Here is a 22,634-nt window from a genome sequence, read left to right on the forward strand (position 1 = left end):
GCCTAAGGCTATAGTATGTATGTGCGACATTCACACGCCATTTCTCTTTAACCAGCATCTGTGTCAAGTATATAAAAGGTTCAAAAGTTGAGGCATTTTATGTTTGGACAAATCATTGAATTAACTTAAAATTGAGGTTTAGACATATTGTAGAAATAAAGAAGAGTTGTTAAACTGTTCACTGGGAGAAAAAAACTGCTTCACTACTTAGCACAGGGACGGTATTGGTAGATGTCAACAGTTGACCAATGTGAGCATGTTTATTCCCCTGCTGCTGCTGTGGTTGGTGATGTGATGTGTGTGATTGCTCCTCAGACTCACCTCCTCAACCAGAGACAGCATACGCCGAGTGCTCTCCAGAGACTGTAAGAGAGAGAGAGAGAGAGAGAGAGATGATTAGCTGAGAAGCCAGAGGAGAGCAGAAACAGAGACAGATATCTTCAGATGGAAGTATGGGTTTATAATATTAATATTAGAATTATATAGACGATACTAGACTCGTATAATTAGCCTCGACTGTTCGTCTTCTCTCCTCCAGGATTCATCTTTTGCCTTTTGTTTGCGAACTTCCTGCCCTCTGCATGATCCTCCCATCCATTTCTTTAACCAAACACTATTTCATTCCTAATCCTTATTTCACTGTTTCCCCTTGGTAATCTCCTCATCTCCATTCATCCATCCATCCCCTACCTACCTTGTTCCTCCCTCTTGTTTCCTCCCATCACATCTATGGAGCCTCTTGGCCCTGCATTATCTCCTCATGAATGTTTAATAAGGCCATTTGAGCTTCTCTATTATTCCGCTGCACAGAATTATCTGCTCTTCCTGAGCTCCTCTCAACTCATTAAAGACGGGAAAGTTCTCCCTTATCCCAAAAAAATCCATCACAGTCTTGATTAAGGAGACGTCCTGAACAAATTACTAAACCAAAGGGGGTCACAGTAAAGGAGCTGCAGCCGGGAGGCTTGGGAGACTAATTTGTGTCCTTATGAGAACAGGTCATTTTGAAATGTCACAGCATAATGGTCATGTCATAGACCAAAAATTGGTTCAGACTGCAGAGAAAGTTTTGACCAAATGTTCTCGGTTTTTCTTCTTTCTGGTTTGTCATGTTCCCCCACACATATGCAGTAAGTTTCATGTTCATTTATTTATATATTTGAAGAGGATGCTACAACAGAAACAAAATTAATAGATTGTTTTATGGCGTCAGATGTGCAAATTAGTTATTATTTGACTGACTGACTGATTAGAGACGCACCTCCCAGGTTACATCTCACTGAATTGTGCATGTCCACAGAGATATTAGTGTGTGAAATACTTTTTATGGAAAGAAAGTTTACATCTCTTAAATCATATTCACTTTCAACCAGTGACCATGACCACATTTATCATCATTTGACTGGAGACTGGAGTTGAACAGAAATGAAAACACATACTTTTGGCTTGAAGGAAGGACTAATAAAATTAATTTATAGAAAGTTATGTATTATCGTTTTTTCATTATTTGAACAAACAATATCATTGTGTGTGTGTGTGTGTGTGTGTGTGTGTGTTTCATATGTGCAATGTGCATGTTAATCCAGCTTTACACAGGTGTGTGTGTCTTAAACCGCACCTCATCAGCTACGTGGTCTGCGCGTGTCTGCAGGTCGGACAGCTCATTGCGCATGTCTGCTTCGTCTGCCATGATGACTGTTGAACTTGGACCTTGACAAGAAAGACTGAAGGAGACAGAGAGGGAGAGAGAGGGGAAGAGAGGGAGAGAGGGAGAGAGGGAGAGAGAGAGAGAGGAAAACAGGTTATTACACAAACAAATAAATAAATTTGATGGACATCATGTGACCTTGAGTGTTAGTAAAAGCCTTTAGAGGATTAGCTGGTGTGCATCAAAACAACACAAAGGGAAGCGTTGCTGAGTGTGAGTAGCCCCGGGTACATGACATGAAATACAAACCAGGGAGCTTGAGTGATAGATCAAGTCATCACGCATTCTAAAATAGTGTTTTATAGTAAAATTGTTCAAATGAAACACAAACACTATTCACTGAGGCCATTTCTAGGTCTGCATCTATAGAAGCCTGTTACTTAACGTGTCCCCAACAATACCAAAAACACACATGAACTCAAATGAATATATTTACACATCCTTAATGTATCACAGAAGCAGCACAGCTCTGATCCAAAAACTAGTGAATTATCTTTTAGATTCAAGGCATTTTCTGTCAGCTTGGTCTGTAACAGTACGATCACAACTTCAAACACTCTTTCCACACCAGACATGACCCCGTCTGAATCCTGACGTCAACACTTGTCAAATATCTATTTCACACTGGAACTACGGATCAGCCCAGGTGAGCTTCTTTGGGTTCCTAAGATGGTTCCGAAAAAGGTCAGTGCTGTCAGAGCTCACCAGTGGGAAAAGGCTTTGTCATATCTGCTTGTTCACAGTTTATGGCACAATACAAAAAACACCAAAGCATGAGATATAACAAGGGCAGCAAATGTGTTAACTGAACTAAAGTTACAGTGTGAAGGGATCAACAGTAAATCAAGCTGAACGAAGGAGGGGCTTCATCACTCGATCAGTGAAAAGAAAGTGTCAGGACAGAGACGGGGTCTATTTTGGTTCCTCTGGTGCGCTGCCAGACAGTTTTTCATATAGCCACACGCAGCAGACCTGGAGGTATGGTCCATGAAAAATTGATGGCTGTTATTCTGCAGGCTGAGCGCTACATGCTGCCACTGCTGGTCGGGATGAAGATGAGGAGACAAAGAAAAGCTCAGCCCAGTCTCATGTGTTTCTTTAATTCCTCGCTCTCTCACTCTGCTGCTGCTGCTGCTGTCGCTCTGAACAATTAACCTTCTAAAGAGGCAAATAATCTGATCTGCTCCAATCAGATCTCAATTGTGTGTCTGAAGCACTTCTATTTATACTGCACAATTCACATTGAAGAGTTTTTGTTCTAATGTGTGTTGTCGCTGATATAAATTTAACCACCCAGCAGCTTTCAGCTTGGGGATCATTAATGCTTCATGTAATTTAATCCACTGCAGTGTACAGTGTAGCAATGGGACTGAGGGACCACCGACTGCTGGACTCAATCAAACACTGGGACTGCAGCAGGAGACGGATGCTACAGTATGGTTTCATGTTTTTTGGGGATAAAAAAAGCAAAAACAGCCAGTGCCTCTTTTTAAAGATTTCTGTCTCAGGCATCTGTCAATGACTTCCTGCCACTGAGGTGAGCGGACACAAGGTCAGGTAGAGTCACAGCTGGATATTTGATAAAGTATCTGCTTGTTCTGTCTGTCTCTGCCTCCATCTCAGCGGCGTCGTCAGCCCGATTAATAATTGAACATGTGCCGGGAAAGGAAATGGAGGGAGAGGAAAAAAACTGCCGTTTCAAAGTGCTTCTATAATTGTGTGTGTGTGTGTGTGTGTGTGTGTGTGTGTGTGTGTGTGTGTGTGTGTGTGTGTGTGTGTGTGCGTGTGTGCGTGCGTGCGTGTGCTTTTTGGTCAGCTCTGCCCAGTACATACAGTAGTTGAACTTTAAAATATTTATGTTGACATTTTACATCGTAGACTTTCGGCTGATGCTGTAATCCAGAGTGCAACATATGCTGCAAGTCATGAATCAGCAACATTACATGTGATCCACACAGAGCAGACAAGGTTCATGTCACACAAGAGAAAATTCACAGATTTAGTAATAAAAGTAATAAACTGCTCAGACGCAAGTAGAGATTTCTAAAATTCAGACCATATGAACTGTGAACAGATATAGATCAGATCACTGGGAGAAATGTATTCAGGTTACTATCACAGCCATCTGCTCCATTTTAGAAAAACCATCTGAAGTTTCCAAAATGGCAGCAAACCAAGACTGATCATATCCATGGCAATGCTCCCTTCATGCCCACTTGTTGACAGCATTGCTGTGGTCGTGTTGTCAGTGGCAACAGTATTGATGTTCCACTGATGCATGTCCCATAAAACAGAGCGTCCTCTTAAACTAAGCTAAATATTAAATACTGGTCATCTCACTGTGTTCTCTCACATGCTCTATGTGTCATCTTCTCCCCACCACATCCGTTTGCCCCGGGTAATACTCTGCTGGGTTATTGATCAGTCATTGGTTGGTTATCTCTTGACAGTGGAGCTGCTTCCTGTTAAGTCACACGTACAGCCCAGCTTCTTGTTTCTCCTGACCTGTACATTTACTCACATCCATTTAACTCTGGTTTAACTGCTGTCCAGCACAGCTTTCCTGCTTGATGACATTGACATTTGATTTGTTTTACCATAAATGAATCAGATTCATTCTATGTTATAACAAGTGTCTACAGCCATGATTACAAGATCCTGACTTTAAAACTGGGACACTTCAAGCAGTCAAGCAAACACTATGACATCTCAAGTCAATCTACTGTTAATAGTACTATCAATGCACAGCAATCGAGGAGCCCATTAGCTATCGTCTGACAGTGAATTGATCAAGCAAGTATATCTGCAGGACCTCGATACTGTGGCTCCATCCCCCGATAGCTACTGTGCAGACACCGACTCCAAATGAAGTCAAAAGCACAAGATGGTGGCACCTGTATCTGGGATATTTTAGCTTTATCTTTGTTCACTGGTATAAAATAGAGACACATCGCCCATCTTTACATTCAATCTAACTAATGTTAGCATGCTAACATTTACCCAACATTATATTTGCACTAGCCACAGTGGGAAGGTGAGGCTGGTGGAAATGTCAGCAGTGTTAAACCAGTAATATAAAACATTGTCAAATTTCTTGGCAAATCATCCACTTGTTGAGATATTCCACAAGAACCCAAACACGTCAACCTCACAGTGCAACAGGAAAACTCAAGGCAGCAGGCGGTAGCCTCTGGAGACCATGAGCGTCTGAATATCATCAGTCTGGACCAGAGTGGTGGAACAACAGGCCAACAAGGCTCGTAAACAGTTTCCTTCCACGGGTAGTCGGACTCAAATAGCTGCCACTTCTGAACTCTGCTGTTATTCCCACATCCTAGACTGTTTCATGTCACCTACACTTGTACAGTTGTTTCGGCCATAATGTCTTGCTCATAGGTCTCTTATTGTACACTGCTTGTTTCTTGTTTTATAAAATCTAATTGTTTGTTTTTTAGATACTATTGAAATTGCACTGCCCTGGAGAAACGATATTTAATTCTACACTGCATAGTTTTACTGTTGGTTAGAAATGACAATAAATTCTTGATTGATTGATTGATTGATTGACAAAGCCATAGAGGGCTAAGAAGTTCAAAATGTCAGCAAGTTGCTCCATCACTGACTGACTGTGAGTAAGGTAACACACAAGATATTAAGATTTCAATTAACTTGCTCCCTATCTCGACTTATTTTATTGACTTAGTTTACAAGTTACAGTGTGTAACAAAACCAAAATCAAACTGCGTGCTCCTCGCATCGTGTTACTGTCAGGGTAATACATTCTAAAAAAAACTACCCTCACACACACACACACACACACACACACACACACACACACACACACACACACACACACACACACACACATTATAGTGGAGGTGATTTAATGCAAGGTCCAGCCGTCCCCATCCCCCACCTGTGGCCCTGCGGGCTGTCACTCATCTTGACTGACGGCTGCTGTAAGGCCTGAACTCAGCCTGTAGAGATTAAAGTCAGCAGGGAAAGAGGATTTACTCTCCACTGTTTTCTCTCTCCTCTCTCCCTCTCCCTCTCTCCCTCTCTCCCTCTCTCTCACACACACACACACACACACACACACACACACACACACACACACACACACACACACACACACACACACACACACACACACACACACACACACACACACACACACACACACACACACACACACACACACACACAACACACACAAACACACACACTACACACACACACACACACACCTCTCCTCTAACTCCATCTCCTCTTCTCTTGCTTTCTTTGTTTCACGTCATCCACTTTCCATGCCCTCCCTGAAAATATACAATGTGTGCAGGAACGAGACAAGAGTATACATTATATAATATCTATGTAATAATACCATACCCTACATGTTTAGCTATAAATAAGAGCCACCGCAGCATTGATTCAGTCTGTAGCTAAATGATAAACTGAGGTCAAATCATGCGGCGTACAGGAAGTGATAAGATTTCCTGGAAACAGACAATAGCTCTGAAATCTTACCAACCACAGAGCCTCTCATTACATCAACAGCGTCAAAAGAATAAAATCCTCAGTAACTGTTACACGTGATGTCTGGATGTACAGAGCAAAAAGACAACACTAAGAGAGTGTGTCTAAGAAAAACTAAGTAACAAATTAAAGTATCAGTGCATTTTATACACACGGAGACGTTAAAAGGGCACCAATGAATTATTGATCCAAATATTAATAGCATTAATGCTAAAAGCTGTTGAAGGCACATGTGGAAAGAGGATGAGAGAGGGATAGAGGCGGAACATGACCTCGATGAGCAAAGCCAGTAAAAACTTTCTCTAGATGACGAAAGAGTGACGGAATCTGTCGCTGTTGTTGTGTTTTATAATTGGACTTAATCCCGCTCCATCCCAGTAAACAGTGACAAGTCCAGCTGCTAATATGTACACTCTCATCTGTTCTGTATTTCTTTTGTTGGTTCAAAAGTCTGAATTTGTTTCCATGAATGTACTTGTCTGTCTCTGTTTGTCCTTGGACCATGTCTGTCCCGTCCATCATCACATCTTTTCCTTTCCACAAAACCGTCTGGTACCAGCACAACGGACAGCTACACTATCTCATGTCATTTGAGCTACAGGCACATTTGTGTACATGTGTGTAGACAGTAGAACAGAGCAGTGTAGTGTTTTGCTCCAGAGCTCCAGAGGGGGACAGTTCATGGGCTGACATGATTAACACACAGCTACACAGCCCCAATTATAGAAGAATCCAGCAACAATAAGAAGCTATTTCAGGCAACAAAGAGAAAGGAACATACAAATGGAAAATTCCTCACTGAAAAGCCTGAAAACAGTCAAACTTAGCTGTAAAGGCAGCATGTTCAACACTCGTTGGTCACATTACGACATCCATGCATCCACCCAACAACAATCTTTACCACGTATCATTTGAGGGGGGTGGGGGGAGCTGGAGCCAATCTCCAAACTTGACAGGTCATCAGTGTATCACAGGACCAAACATACAGAAACAAACAAAATAGTCACTCACATTCACACCTACGGTCAATACAGAGTTTCCGATCAACCTAACCTCAATCTGCATGTCTCTGCACTGTGGGAGGAAGCTGGAGAAAACCTATGCAGACACAGATATGACTCCACACAGAAAGACCCCGGCCAAGCTGGGATTCAAACCAGGTAAGGCAACAGTGCTAGACACCACACCACCATGTCACCCTCGCATTTACTAAACTAAAACTATTCCTAACACACTGATATGAAAGATGCAGGATTCTACAGTGTTGTCAGAGTGTAAATGCATTAGCAATGCATTACAGCACGATGATGAAGAAGTAAATCCAGGGTGATACCGCTAATACTGTACGAACAGGATGCGATTAAGCATAATAGCAGTTGTGGACATTTAACACTTCACTCTGATCGTTGCAGAAAAGCAGTTGAGTTGAAAAACATGAATAATACTTGGATAAGTCGGCAGTAGCATTGACAAAAGACTGACATACAGCATAGACCTTATATCTGTGATTCGAGACAGACACCACTCTCCCTTCATTCCAGCAGAGGCTGAAACACCCAGACCACAAGAACACACTTCCGTCTGCCTTGTGGCCAATTATACGTTCATTACCTCCTCTTTTCATTGCAATCAGCAGACAAACAGTCTCACTAACAGCATCAGAACAAAGAAAAGCACAGAACATGAAACTAGATAGATGATGGTAAGTAACAAATATAAAGATTACATACATACATAAAGCAACTACAGTATAAAAGCTTCTGCAGGTATAGGTTCTGTTAACATCGACCTGAAAATAAGTTGAGTCATGATGCTGATTGTTATGAAAACACTAGTTTACATGAATCTCTTTTGTGAGATTTAAAGAAAAAGCAGGCAGGTATATTAAAGGATGACAGGACACATGCTCTGCAGCAGACTGTCAGGCTGCCATGATAAAGTGCCTCCACCCTGAAGCGAAGAGGCTGCTGTCAATCAGGCGTCATGTTCAGCTGAGATGAAACAGTGTTTGTGGAGGAAATAGGACATCAGGGCACCTTGGTTTCCAGAGAATCTCACTGTCACGGAAACCAGGTCAGCTTGTCAGTTGCTCGGTTGTATGTTTCTCACGGGTTTGTAGGAGCACTAACCTAAATCTGGGGGATTTTTGCATTTTTCCCAGTCTTTCATGCATTTATTATTGTGGAATCGTTAGAGGGGAGGTGGGAAGTGAGGCGGTGGTCACAGTGGGACTGAGAGTTGGTCGTGCTATTTCTGTAATTCTCCTTTCTTTGTATAATTGTGGAGAAGTGAAGGAACCAGACGTGAACCCTGTGTATAAGTCCCCATCTCCCTCCTCTATTTGCACCAGACTTAACCTCCTGCCCTCCATCTATCTGATGGAAATTAGTACAGCAATGACACTGTAGCTACAAACCTCACGATAATGACTTTATAATAATTTCTGTAATTATGAAAGAGTCGCACCACAGGGACTCAGTGTCTCTCATGTCCATTTACACTGAAAGAGGAGCAGACTGTAGTTACACACTGTGAATACATGTGTACATGTGTAGGAGGTTAACACACTGAGAAACTGAAAACATCACACAGTGAGAACTGGTTCAAGGGCGATAAGGAGAGCAGCAGCAGCAGCAGCGCAGACATGGCCCTGTGTGTGTGTGTGTGTAGGTGTGTGTGTAAGTATGGATATAGGTGTTGCGAGCATCAAACATCTCACCACATCAAAGCAGAAGCAACTTTCATTATTCACGGGATAGAGCCAGGTCAACATTATTAATGCAACAGCAGTGTGTGTGTGTGTGTGTGTGTGTGTGTGTGTGTGTGTGTGTGTGTGTGTGTGTGTGTGTGTGTGTGTGTGTGCGTGCGTGTGTGTGTGTTTTCTGCTACTACTCATGTTGTTTGGTGCTTAATCCCTTTACACAGTCAGATGAAAACAAAGCCCAAGTCCCTTAATAAAACATTACATATTAAGGTGAAGACATGTTTTAAGGTTAAAGTGAGGTTAGTTTAGGTCTCCATGAAATGTAAGTGTGTGTGTGTGTGTGTGTGTGTGTGTGTGTGTGTGTGTGTGTGTCTAGTATCAGTGGGTCTATTTATTTATTTTATATGTATAATAATGTTTGCTTATTACTGAAAATGATTTAATCTGGCCCATGAATCAAACATCACATGATGGTGTTGTCCTAATAAAACGACATCTCTGCTCTGAGACATGCACTGCTCCGGTTTAACCTCTTTCCACTTTGTCTTGCAGTCAATATACTTTAACAGATCACACAGTTGTGCAGAACCAACTCTTATCCAGGCATCAGAAAGACTTGTTAAGATAGAAAGGCTGATAACCTTCAATTAAACACACACACACACACACACACACACACACACACACACACACACACACACACACACACACACACACACACACACACACACACACACACACACACACACACACACACACACACACACACACACACACACACACACAGACACACGCTCAGCTGCTCTTGTACCCCGCGAATTCCCTCATGCCTTGTTAGCCTATCAGTTGATTTTAAACCTGCTTGGTCAGGACTAAGCAGAATCATATATAGAATTAAACCTATCATTCAGACTGCAGCACTTCATATGTAACATCATCAACTCTGCACTCTCAGACAGCCTTCATATAACATTACACATGTCAACACACTAGTTGTTTCACTGATAATTTAGGGTCAAACTGATTAAAGGGGATTTTCTGTGACCTGTGACCATTTAATATACAACTCTGACACCACAGGAAGGTTTCAGCACTTGGTTTTAGTTTAGCACATTTTCAATCCATCCTCTAGCAAATGAGTAATGTTTCTTTGCAAAGGACATCTGACTCAGGGCAAAACGAAAATAGCATTTTACACATTGGTGTATGATAACACATCCATGGTTTTACACCATGACGTGGGCCAAATGAAGCTGGAGCACGGGCACTGGCCTTTACACTACTACAGTTTGTGGTTTGTCATTTAGCTAAATAAGAACCTGAAGCATGTGCAGAAACAACTCATCTATAACTGAACAGACGCACTCATGTCTTTAGTTTTTCCCTTTCTATCACACACACATATACACACACCACAAGTACATACTGTACGTCGCTGACCTATAAGCAGTAAACACATATGCCAAGACATGACTAGGCCAGAGAGCATGATGGGAGCCTGAGGGCTAAACTATTCAGACAGTACCTCCACCATTTTACAGCTGACTGCTAATAAACCATGCATGTACCAACGGCCACACACACACACACACACACACACACACACAGACACACAGTACACACATGTATACACTCAGCATGGTTTTCGAGTGCACTCACTTTGCTTCAGCAGACCCTGACACACTGCTGGTTCACAGTAACATAAAAAATAATTGCCCCTGCCCCAAACAAAATTTAGCTTCCATCTTTTTGATCTGCACTGACACAAAATTGGAGCCTACAGTCATGTCACTGTGAGTTTGCCTTCGTCATGAATCCCGTAAAGAATAACTCTGGATGCATAAAATCACAATTTGTTCCCATTCCTCCTCACAATAACTTCAAATCCAGACAGTGAAACTGTGAAATGATAGGGCCGATAATATCATCTGTACTCTCTGTATCTACAGTAGATGTAGTTGGTCACAATTTTAATTCAATATTCATACTAAAACATATAAAGTAAAGATATGTGAACAACAAAACTGTAATATTTAACTACAGTGGCTGAAAGAGAAGCATTATATGTATGATGTATTAGAGGATTGTTCTAACTGTGAAACAATAAACATGTAAACTCCAAATTAGTGTATGAAATTAAACAAATCAAATAAGCTAAAAAAGGTTTTCATTAGATAAAACATACAGTGTAAATAAGTGGATGCATCAAAGAACAGCTTTATAACAGAGTCTTTTCATCCATTTTGATCTCAGTGGCTGAATGTGAGTGGAACAAGGTAGAAGAAAACAACTCATACGACGCTGCTTTTCTGCCCTGAGCAACGCCCACCGTGACCATATGGCCTCACTGAATTAAAACATTCCCTATGGAGAGACAGGAGGGACACACAGGGAGGAATCTGCTGTGGAAAATCTCTCAGGAAATCTAAATGCCTGAGCATGCTATTGGAGACAGTTTGCAGTGACATTCTAAGATAATGGGCATATTAGATGTTATTACCCCCCAACACATCAACAATCAACCCAAATCTTTGCATTTAAATTATTTTCCACATAAGTGCATACAGCTGCAATTCAGTGATGGAGTAAAAAGGTACAAGGTGGCCATGTGATTACCAGGCAGCAAGGGCTGATTTTTACCACCTTCACCGTGACAGAGGATTTCACTCAAAACAAACGGAGGGGGCAGGATGTCTCGGCTGAGCGGGGGATGATGGAGCAGATTGCATTTCTGACATTTCCTTGTTATATAATCTATAAGAGGACAGACAGGCGGGGGAAGCTACAGCGGAAGGGTAAGGACTGAGACACGCAGATTATCCAGAGAAACGAAGGCGGGAAGATAGAGATGTGCAGAGGTGGGTCACAGAGGAAAGAAGATGCACTTTGAACACACCCTCAACAGCTCCTGAAACTGTTTGGACCTGTTTCAGGAGGATAATTATAATGACATTTTATGCATTTAGCATCTGCAGCCACCTACAGACATTAAAATTGTGTCAGCATGATCTTAATAAACCAGGAGGGCAGAGGGATGTACAGGCAGACAGATATGCAGGCTGGGAAGTGAGGTAGTGTGGGACATATACAGGAGATTCAAAGCAATCATCTGTGGCCTGCAGGGATAATCACTGCAAAGCCCCACTGTCCCATTCACTGAGGATAAAACCTGCTGGATTAATCTGAAGGCCTACAGAATACACACACACACACACACACACACACACACACACACACACACACACACACACACACACACACACACACACACACACACACACACACACACACACACAAACACAGAGAGAGATGCCTCACAAGACTTACATAACACGTGGCCTACTCTCCCTCTCTTTTACTTTCCCTCCCTCATACATGCTTTCCCTTTTCTTTCTTTGGCATTCACTGCCGCTCTCTCTCTCACTTCTGCTCTCACAAACACACACAAAACCTAGATTACACGCAAATACACACACACACTATCCAACACTCCCTCCTCTCCTCCATTTCTCCTCCACTCTCCTCCCACATGAACACATTCAAATGGACACCTGTCACCACGCTGCACCGTACACGCTGTTCATTTATATACTCACACAAACATTGAGGTGACAGGCACGTATAGCACAGAACATAATAAAAAAAGATATAGGTACCACTGCTATAATGTTACCTTGTTGTTATTGTTTTTACTGTCATCGTTTTTACCCTGTTAAGTACCTTTGAGTAAGCTATACAAATAAAATGTATCATTATTATTATTATTATTATTATTATTATTATTATTATTATTATTATTATTATTATTATTATTATTATTATTATTATTATTATACCTAAACTCATTCTCTGGGCTGTACATATATCTGATATATAGGATGAAGACATGCTTGCAAAAAAAGATAACTCCTCCTGCATAATATACACAAACATAATATACACAACACACTCATAATATCAAGCAAATAAATGTCTGCCAAGGATCTTCTACATGTATTTCCACGACCTATTTGGGATCTTTTTGACTGATATTTATAAATATTATTTACAGGGTTGATGAGCATAGAGTGTAGCGGACACACAAGGGTCATTGACGTGACGCCTATATTTTCTGTCCGACTGCATTTTCTTCTGTTAAAAAAAGGTTTAAATACATAAAGAAATACCATATATATGTAGTACCTGTTCCGTATATGTACACACTTTAAATTTCCAAAAACCATTAGTTATTTAAATGTTTCTGTTTTTTAAAGTGTCAAAATATCATGTGGTGCGACCGTCCGGCCATGACTGCTGTTGTGAAAACTTCTTTGAAATTACTCAAAATCTATTCAAATTTATTTTCTGCCATATTTGGCATGATTTCCAAAGTCTTTTGTAATCCTGTACAAAATTACAAAGCATTTGCATTTATATTTCCTTCATAGTATACAAACAAACTTTGTCAGATGATGTCCATTTTATGAAATATCATGTGGTGCGACCATCAAGAAATGAACAATATGGGACTTTGATTTTGAAATCCATTCAAAGACAGGAAGTTGCATCATAAACCATTTTGCCACGGAGCCATGGAAGCAGCAACAGGTTTGTAACTCTCTCTCAAATTTGGAAAAAAATTACCTTTTTCACGGCTGGTATGTAGTTACCACATTTGGATATCATGTGGTATGACCTAAAAAAAACTATGAATTCTAAGTTATTTCTAAAAATATACACAGTGACCTTTTGTGCTGACCTAGTTTGTTTTCTTTAGGTGGCCAATTATGTGCCTGTAAATTTTGACTGAACTAGAAAAATATCATGTGGTGCGACCAAATGTGGTGCGACCATTGCAGAGTGTTTTACATGATAGATATATGTCCTAGATTGGGAGTTTTGGGGCTTTTTTAAATTCAATTAATGATTTATATACATAAAGTACTTTATTTTAGTATTTGGAAAATATTTCTATGCAATTAGAGTATTTTTTTCAAATATTTCAGAAACAACGGTTTATGTTGAATTTTTGTACAATATCATGAATAAATACCACCCCAAAAATGTAACATGTAATTTTATCTCGGTTATTATGAATTTATTAGTAATTTATTATTTATTTATGTGTTTATTTATTTATAACTGTTATAGATGCCAGATGCCACTTCCAAGCAAAATAAAAACCGCTCGCCATGTGCAGCGTGTTCATAATAGATAATAATAGATATTCTTTTTTTTGTATTTTAAAATTGGCCTGTTGAAAATCCTTATACGTCATTGACCCATAAATCAGGTTCCCACAGATCTGATCAGAGAGGTGCATCTCAATTCAAACATCTGAAATGTACTGCTTTGTCGATAGAGCATCAGGATCATAATTCAGAGTGTGTGTCTATTTGTGTGTGTGTGTTCCTGAAGGGAAACAGTGGTTGTCTGTTCACATCTCTCTAAATAATGGTTCTCTGCCCTCTCAGCTGTACCAAAAGGGGCAGTGCTGTATTTGTTGGCACTATACTGTCAAAGTAAATCAGCTGCGTAGCGTGCAAACCAGCAGCAGAAATGTGTATATCGTGTCCCCCACACGGCTGTGAGTGTGCATATGCGTCTTCATGCACGTGCGAGCTACAAACAAAACTAGGAGAACCTCTTACAAACGTTGCTCCATAGAGCTTCTAGTGGTCCAAAACTCCACAGAGGACCTTTAAGCTACAGTAGATAAACAGTTTTGTGAGGGGCTAGCAGGTCTCAGGTCAGGGCTTTGAAGTCCTGAGTCGAGGCTAAAACCATAAAGAATCCAGTTTTTCCTTTGTGCTGGCGTACACAAGCAACCGCAACCTTCCCTCCTGTTGTTCATTGTGACTGGCTGCTGCTGAGTTGAATACAGAGAACTCATTTGCAGCACACGTTTATATAACTCACTTTTTCATCATTGGGGAGAATATCAGGTCATTCCACGACTGAAGTTACAAGTCACTGCTGGTTAAGTCAGCTGCAGGTCTCCTTTGTTTTCATCCAGTTTAAAGTTACGTGACTGGAGCACGCACCTCTGTGCACAAATGACTCAACACACTTAATACACACCGCGTGGGTGAGACCAAAACATCCTGCAGCGCTTTTAAAAAAACATCTCCCCCTCAAAGAAAAGAGGGGATTGACTAAAGCTGACAAAGAGTGACATTAATAACAAGTGGATGTTGACAAGGATGTACATTATTGGAGCATTATTATGTTTTAATGGAGTGCAGATCCAAAACAAATCTGTATAAAAGAAAGGACTGTGAATTCAATCTGCTGAAACCTAATACGTGAGCAACATGCAGTGAAAAAGAAGACTATGCATTCTTAGACATCAGATATATAATTTGTATAGCTGATGACACTGAAATTCAACAAGGGCAGTGGAGGAAAAAGTAACAAGGCGGATAAATGAAACTGTGTGAATGTGGTTCTAAGGGGACAAGAGGAAAGTGTGTAACTCAGAGTCTATGTGTGTTCTCAACAGATGATGGAGCTGGAGGCTGGTGGTAATTTCTCGCCGTTTGTGTGCAGAGAGATGGAGGGGCGAGTGAGGGGTGCTATGGAGGGGGCACAGCAGTTCAAGCCGAAACCATTTTCTCCCCATGAAAGTGATTTCTGTTTTCCTGTTTGTCACAGCGTCTCACCTCTAGAGAATCGTGAACACACAGCTCACATCATCTTTCCACCAAAATAAGACTGTGATTGCTCTTTCAAGGTGCCTGTTAGAGTAGAGTAATCTGCAGTCAAGGGTTTTACAAAACCGGTTACACCCCGATTTCACTATCAGGTTTTGGTTTCCAGCTTCTTCACCAGTTCACCACCATCATGGGAGGTTGGATGTGTTTTTGGATTGGTTAACATATAAGAGTTTGTCGTGTGCTATGTGGTCATTTCCTGCCCTAATTGAATTTATTTGTTTGCTCCTTGTTAGAAACAGCACCGGGCTGCCAACGACAAAGTCAAAAAGACAAGTCTAACACACAAACACACACACGCGTGCTGATCTACTTAAGAGTCGGCCTGAGCTCTTTGTCCTCCCTGACATTAGACCAGGTACAGACACAGGACAGGAAGCTGAGAGGGCCAAAAGTTTGTATAAGGATCCTTTTCCTGGAATCAAGATGCTACTCATTCCCACTATTTACTAAAATCACTGCACCACCTTCAACCTCAATTTGATGTCGATCTATACTATAACCTTACATTAAAATATTGTACACAACTTCACAACTGCATGAGTTCACACATACTGATGCAGTTACAAGACCTTTCAGGTTGAACTGACTGAGAACACATTTGTGAAATGATGCTTTGTCTCTTAAGTCTCCACTGGAGACACAGGAACAGAACTGATGCCTGATTCTTGATGTCCTCATACCAAACAACAACAGCACTGAGACCTTTGACCTGAGAGAGAGCTTGTATCACTGATCCTTATCATGTAGACATGTAAACAGATGGATCAGCAAAGACATGAACAGATGTATAGGTTGAATAATTGGTTAATTAATTGGTTGGTTAATTGATAGATTAATTGGTTGATTGATTGATTGATTGAGTTTGGAAACAGGAAGTCATAAGTGATAAGCCTCCTCTTCCTCAGTAACTCTGTGACCATGTCTAGTCCTTTAGACAAAACTAAGACACCACACAAAACAGTGTCCTTCCAAGTAACTCCTTCCTTATCCACTGTGAAACCCTCCAAAGAAGACCATAGTGTCACTTGTTTCCAGCGCAGACCAACGTATCATTTTCCTGATGCTCATGAGTGAGCTGCCTTGTTCACAACCACATAAACGTCCTGAACAGCAGGGAACTGGTGAGTCTTTCATATTTGTTTTATTAAAATAAGTTTTTAAAAATCAGAGACAAAGCACTGTGTGTGCATGTGTGTGTGTGTGTGTGAGAGAGAGAGAGAGAGAGAGAGAGAGAGAGAGAGAGAGAGATGGAGTGTGTGCTGGAGCTGTCCGAGGTGCTGAACTCGACTCACTCTTCTACGAGCAGTTTAGCCGCGACACAGCCAGCCTGAGAGGCAGAGGCTCTACCACCCTTTAATTTAATCCTTACAACAAACAACTACCTTAATCCTCTAATTCATTTAGGACCGAAACTCACATCCAAACACAGCCTCTTTGCACAAAAACACGCCGCAACTAGAAGTTACAGAGACACACGCACCAGCCCTGACACCACAGTGACATTTGTAGTGATTTTACCATTAGAAATGGCTTCATGTAATATCAATTTAGAACGAATCAGTGCTACGAATAACACAAACAACTATAACAGCAGCAACAAACACCTTAGCTGTGGGAGAAAACCTGGATAAGACAGCTACTGGTAAATTATCTGAAAGATTTATATTTTACAGCCTCATATTTTGAGGAAAAACCGAACTTTAATTGATGCTCTGATTTTACCAGTAAGTCTCGCTGAGGAAAACAAACAATGAATCTATAAAGTTAACCAAACCTACCTTCTTCAAGCTTCTTCAAGCTTCTTCCGCTCTTCTCCTCCTCTTGCTCTCTACTGTACTTTATGTGTTTCGGTGAAGCGTGTGTCCGTCCTGCCGCTCCGTTAACGGGACTGCCCCCCCCTCCCCCGGTGGAAACACACCGTCCTCCTCACAACCAGGCGTCAAACCGGGCGGATTTAGACACCGCACACTTCCTGTTCACATTTAACAAAATAAAACCTCAAGTTGAAATGACCTTTTTCTCAACATTTCCAGAGCCTCTGTCGCCTCAGCTGCAGGACAGATGGTGTACAGACGAACACTGTCTCCATGACATGGTGTGGCTGGCTCCATCTCTAACAGAGGCTGCTAATGAAGTCAGATACTGAAACACAACTGTAATTTAGCATCAACCTACACATTACCTCTTTACACATTATTAAATTCAAACTGTCAAAAAACTACCGGAAACCCCAAATATGAGGGAGGGAGAAAATGTTATCCACATCCCCTCTCTCTAAACTGTCCCCTCAACAACAACGACCCCCTCACAATAGTTCCATCACCTGTTTCTGGTAAAGAAAAGTACTAGAAAAGTACTAGAATATTATTATACATGAGATTAACAGTAAACGTGTAATAATGAGTTATTTAATATCAATCAGACAATAATGAAGGGCATGTTATCGCATATATACTAAATATGTATATGGGTTGATATCCATATTTAGGATTTAGCTCATATTTAAATGATTCCTCTGCAGATAGACCTAACTTCAGTGTAGTCTAATGGAGGATAAAAACGAACTACTCTCTCCGTGTTCCTCTTCTTCGTCTTCTTCTTCTTCTTCTTTATTTTATTTTGTAGGGTCGAGTCGTCTTACTTCCTGTCATTGTGTGCATTTGATGGCGCTCACAAAATGGCCGCGCCCTCTGACGTCAGAGATGTCGGAGGGATAATCAGTGGGGCAGCTCAGCAGCTTCAGAGCCATGATGGCTCCTGCTGGCTGCTGACCGCAGTCAGTTTCCACAGAACCAGGCACGGTTCCAGCTCAGCGATTACTGAGAGGATTTTAATTTGTGCAACTTAAGTCCAGAGTCATGTTCACTCTGGAAAGTGTGGTGAGTTCCAATAAAGTGAAAAATAAAATAAGAGTTTGAAATAGATGAAACAAATGAGAAAAAAATGTGTCCGAGCAAATGGCTGATTTTATTATTTAAAAAGCCTGATCTCAGACCTGCTTCTTAAAAACATCATATATATGTCTGTTGCAGGAGCAGACCTGATCTCAGACCTGCTCCTTAAACACATCATATATGTTTCTGTTGCAGGAGCAGACCTGATCTCAGACCTGTTCTGAAACACATCATATATGTTTCTGTTGCAGGAGCAGACCTGATCTCAGACCTGCTCCTTAAACACATCATATATGTTTCTGTTGCAGGAGCAGACCTGATCTCAGACCTGCTCCTTAAACACATCATATATGTTTCTGTTGCAGGAGCAGACCTGATCTCAGACCTGCTCCTTAAACACATCATATATGTTTCTGTTGCAGGAGCAGACCTGATCTCAGACCTGCTCCTTAAACACATCATATATGTTTCTGTTGCAGGAGCAGACCTAATCTCAGCCCTAATCTCAGAAACACATCAAATGCTCTCACATTACGCTCCTCCCCTCAGTCCATGCTCATCTTAAACTGTGAATGTCACAATAGAGCGTGCAACTATCCTACTAATATTATGCATCCCAGTGTATGCCTGCACAAACTGTGCACGTGCATGAGTGTGCACCAGTGTGAATGGTTCCCTGACAGAAAGGCTCTCTGAGATTCTCCTTCGTGTGTATAGCTGTTTGCCCCTGGAGTCTTTGACTTTACATAATCAAATACATGCTGCTTTTTTTTTGCAGTGCCATGAGGCAGGGGATGTGAATACTGAGCACAACCAAAACTACACAGTGGGAGGCCAAGCTAAAAAAAAACAGGATGATGAGCTGTGGTGGACAGGCTTGTTATATTAACTGCTATCATCATGCAAGCAGAGCATCAAATCTAACACAGTCAGTGTTTCAGAAAAATAAAATCCAGCCAGGGTGTTGATTTCTTCATTCACACCCTCACCTAAATATGCATGTGCCCAAAGTCCTCGAGCTGCTGAAGGGTACAGTCAATGCCACAGTGAGAATAAATGTGATTTGTGGATACAGAAACCTGTTTCGTCAAGGTCAAAGGTCAGAAGCGCAGTGTTAATTATTTCTGTCACTCTGGAAAAGATCGTGTGACAGACATGCTGTGGCATGACGGAGGGTTGGGGGCAGATGTACAGATGAACAGGGTATGATTTTTCTCCTCCGCTCTGTCTGTGGCTGATTCTCACCTCACGTCAGTTGTCACTTGACTCATTTGAACGAACGCACGTCACGGCTCCAGGGAGACATGACTGCTGTTTTCCAGTTTTCAGAGAAACACTCAGACATTTCTCTTCCACAGCAGATGATCCAGTTTGCTTTCCAGATCTGATCATCAGTGGATCTGATCTTCCAATGTGATGGATTGGTTTATTCCATCTTCTCCAGCCCATTGAAGAAACCATTAAACCATTAAACCATTTTCTCCTCGGGCGTTATTGTGCTTTCAAGATGACTGAATCCACTTGTGTGCACAACACACTACATTCAGTAAACAGACATAAATTGGAGATTGATTTCTTGTCTGTGTTACAGACGGTGTTGAGGATGTTGCTCTGGCAGATCGATTAACTGTAAATTATGAGCAAACACAGAGGAGCTCTGAAAAAGACGCTTCATGTGCTGTCCTGAGGCAGAGATGTGGATGAAGAGCTCCACTGGGTTTGAGTCCGACTCAACTCAAACATTCACAGTCAGAAGTTGGAGACTCAGACTTTTTTCAGTTTTAGTTTTCAACCTTTGCCAAGAAGGTTATGTTTTCTCCACTGTCCGTTTGCTGGTTTGTTTGCAAGATGGAGCAAAAACCAACAGAACTGGGTGGAAGGATTCAGTGCAGGTCAAGAAAAATCCCATGCAATTCTGATGCAGATCCCAAAAAGTCCTTTTCACATTGTAACAGTAAAAACCGTGGAATGCTCCTTTAAAACATACTGTGTTGCCTAGATACAACAGCAGCCTCATCTGGTGGCGCCATGTGTCTCTCAGGTTGGTTGAGTGTTGCGCCGCCCACGGACCAGACACATGTCTCTGAGTGCCTGTTGTTCTTTGCCTCTCAACCACGAGTTTCGAATACACGTGTCCGTCATTTGGTTCATGTGTGATAAGACAGTAGCTGTTCAACCAGGCTGGGTGAGGTTGATGTGTAGCTTATATTCATAAAGGACAAACGTGTGGAAACTCCAGCGCCTGTGTGGCTGAGTGTTTGGTTAACGTCTGAGTTGACTCCACCATCAGACATGGACCCAAACCTCGTGAGACAGGGTGTTGTTTGACACTTTCACTGTTTTCCCAAAGAATAATTCATGGATTTATGAGAATTTGCAGTTTGATTGAATTTAACGGGACTGTTGAGTTGTCCTACTGAGTGTTACTTAGTTTGTAACAGACCATAATGATTTGTTATGGAAAGCTATATTAATACTGTAGCATTATTCCTAATAGACATAGACTTGGGACATGGGGACACTAGTCGCACTCTTCTCTGGTGACTTGGATTCAGACTCAGACTCAGGGACTGGAATGAATGCCACACATGTACTATCCAACATCAATGTGGGGAAATGAAGGTGGTAATGAAATTCACAAAACTACAAACAAAATTGGAATCTTGTATTCATGTTGTGACATTTCACAGTCCACATTATCTACAAAAGACTGAACACTACTGGAGTCTGTTGCTTCACCCATTGCCCCCCCCCCCGCCCCCTTCACTCTTCACCCTGCCTGACTCACCACAGGAAATTACTTCAGGATTGCATGATGCATCCAAATGTCACACGGTGCTTCATAATGTGTCAGTGAAGCAGAGCATGTAGAGTGCACTTAGTTCATTTACTTTATTAACATGCATGTTTATACTGAAACCAGTGTGACCTAAGAAATAATATCTAGAGTAATCATTATTTAATCAGGCAGTCTCAGAGAATTTCGGGAACAGGAGACATTTACAATCAGCAAATAAATACAACTCAACACACGACCTAGTTAGAACAATAATATGAATCATGAAAAACATCACCGGGGGGGATGTAGAACTGCAGTTGTAGGACAGATTGTAGCTCATGCCATTAAAAATGTGTAGAATAACAGAAGCCAGTTCTGCCAACACTGCAAACGTAGGGGAATTCTGAGGTGATGTAGTTACTGGATGATGTATTGTAGTGACTAGTTTTAAATGAGCCCCAACTAGATAATATACAATATAATATACACATAATGATAGAGGTATGGTCAGTGATATTAGTAATATATGAAAGAAACCACTGCAGAGAACAAACACCTTTATCTCCATTTCTTTGATTCCTTTCCTTCATGCGTTCAGTGGATCTTAAACATGTCTCTTGGACTCATGGGATCACATGGTGCTGGTATATTGCACAGAATTTCATTTGGCTTCCTGATGAACAATATCATGTTGTTTCCCTGGATAATATCAGCTGAGGTTACAGGTTGGTTATGTTGTGTTCTTCTTTAATAAGTCCCTCTCTCCTGTGTGTTTATGTACACCTCCATTATATTTTGCGTGTGTTTTTATATGAACATGTTTCATACGTGCAGTCAGCAGAGATGTGATAGTCCCAGAGGGAGGGCGGGAAGCTGAAGTAGCAGCTAGAGCAGATCACAGCCTCACACTCATCTGAACACGCCATCGATCTTGGGAAATGAGCCGCTCGCCTTTCTGCTGCGCCCTCCATTATCACTGACATACATATTTCAAGTGCTCGTTCTTTTTCACAGCACTGAATGGTTCTGTCCCTTGCTGACTTCTACACATTTAACATGGATTCCATGAAAGCATTGGAATTTGCTGTGGTATGTTTGTGCATAAACATAAATATATAATAGGGAACAGTATAGAAATATTAAAAACACCAGAAAAAGATATGTACAACATGAACTTTAGATTTATTTGTTATTGGCCACAGAACGTTTTAATTTCACAGTTAACTATGACTTATGTGCTAAATTTACAGACTCTTAAAGTTTACAAGGCGTCTCACCTCACCTCACTTTGGTCTTTGTATTTGTTTAGTGTCACTCT

At 41.2% G+C, this 22,634-nt stretch overlaps 1 protein-coding gene across 2 annotated transcripts in view; it reads right to left on the bottom strand.

The window, feature by feature from the left end:
• The window catches only part of LOC118113410 (synaptosomal-associated protein 25-A), a 38,306-nt gene extending 20,726 nt beyond the window's left edge, over nucleotides 1–17,580 (bottom strand). For both annotated transcript variants that reach the window (XM_035163123.2, XM_035163124.2), the window contains exons 1-3: nucleotides 17,422–17,580; nucleotides 1,619–1,724; nucleotides 322–363 (exon numbers count right to left, since the gene is read on the bottom strand). In XM_035163123.2, the coding sequence (XP_035019014.1) occupies nucleotides 322–363; nucleotides 1,619–1,690 (114 nt within the window). In that variant the 5' untranslated portion in view covers nucleotides 1,691–1,724; nucleotides 17,422–17,580. The remainder of the gene's footprint in view (nucleotides 1–321; nucleotides 364–1,618; nucleotides 1,725–17,421) is intronic.
• Between the last annotated feature and the right edge of the window lie 5,054 nt (nucleotides 17,581–22,634).

The sequence above is a fragment of the Hippoglossus stenolepis genome, chromosome 1 (genome assembly GCF_022539355.2).
Source record: "Hippoglossus stenolepis isolate QCI-W04-F060 chromosome 1, HSTE1.2, whole genome shotgun sequence".
Classification (NCBI taxonomy): domain Eukaryota; kingdom Metazoa; phylum Chordata; class Actinopteri; order Pleuronectiformes; family Pleuronectidae; genus Hippoglossus; species Hippoglossus stenolepis.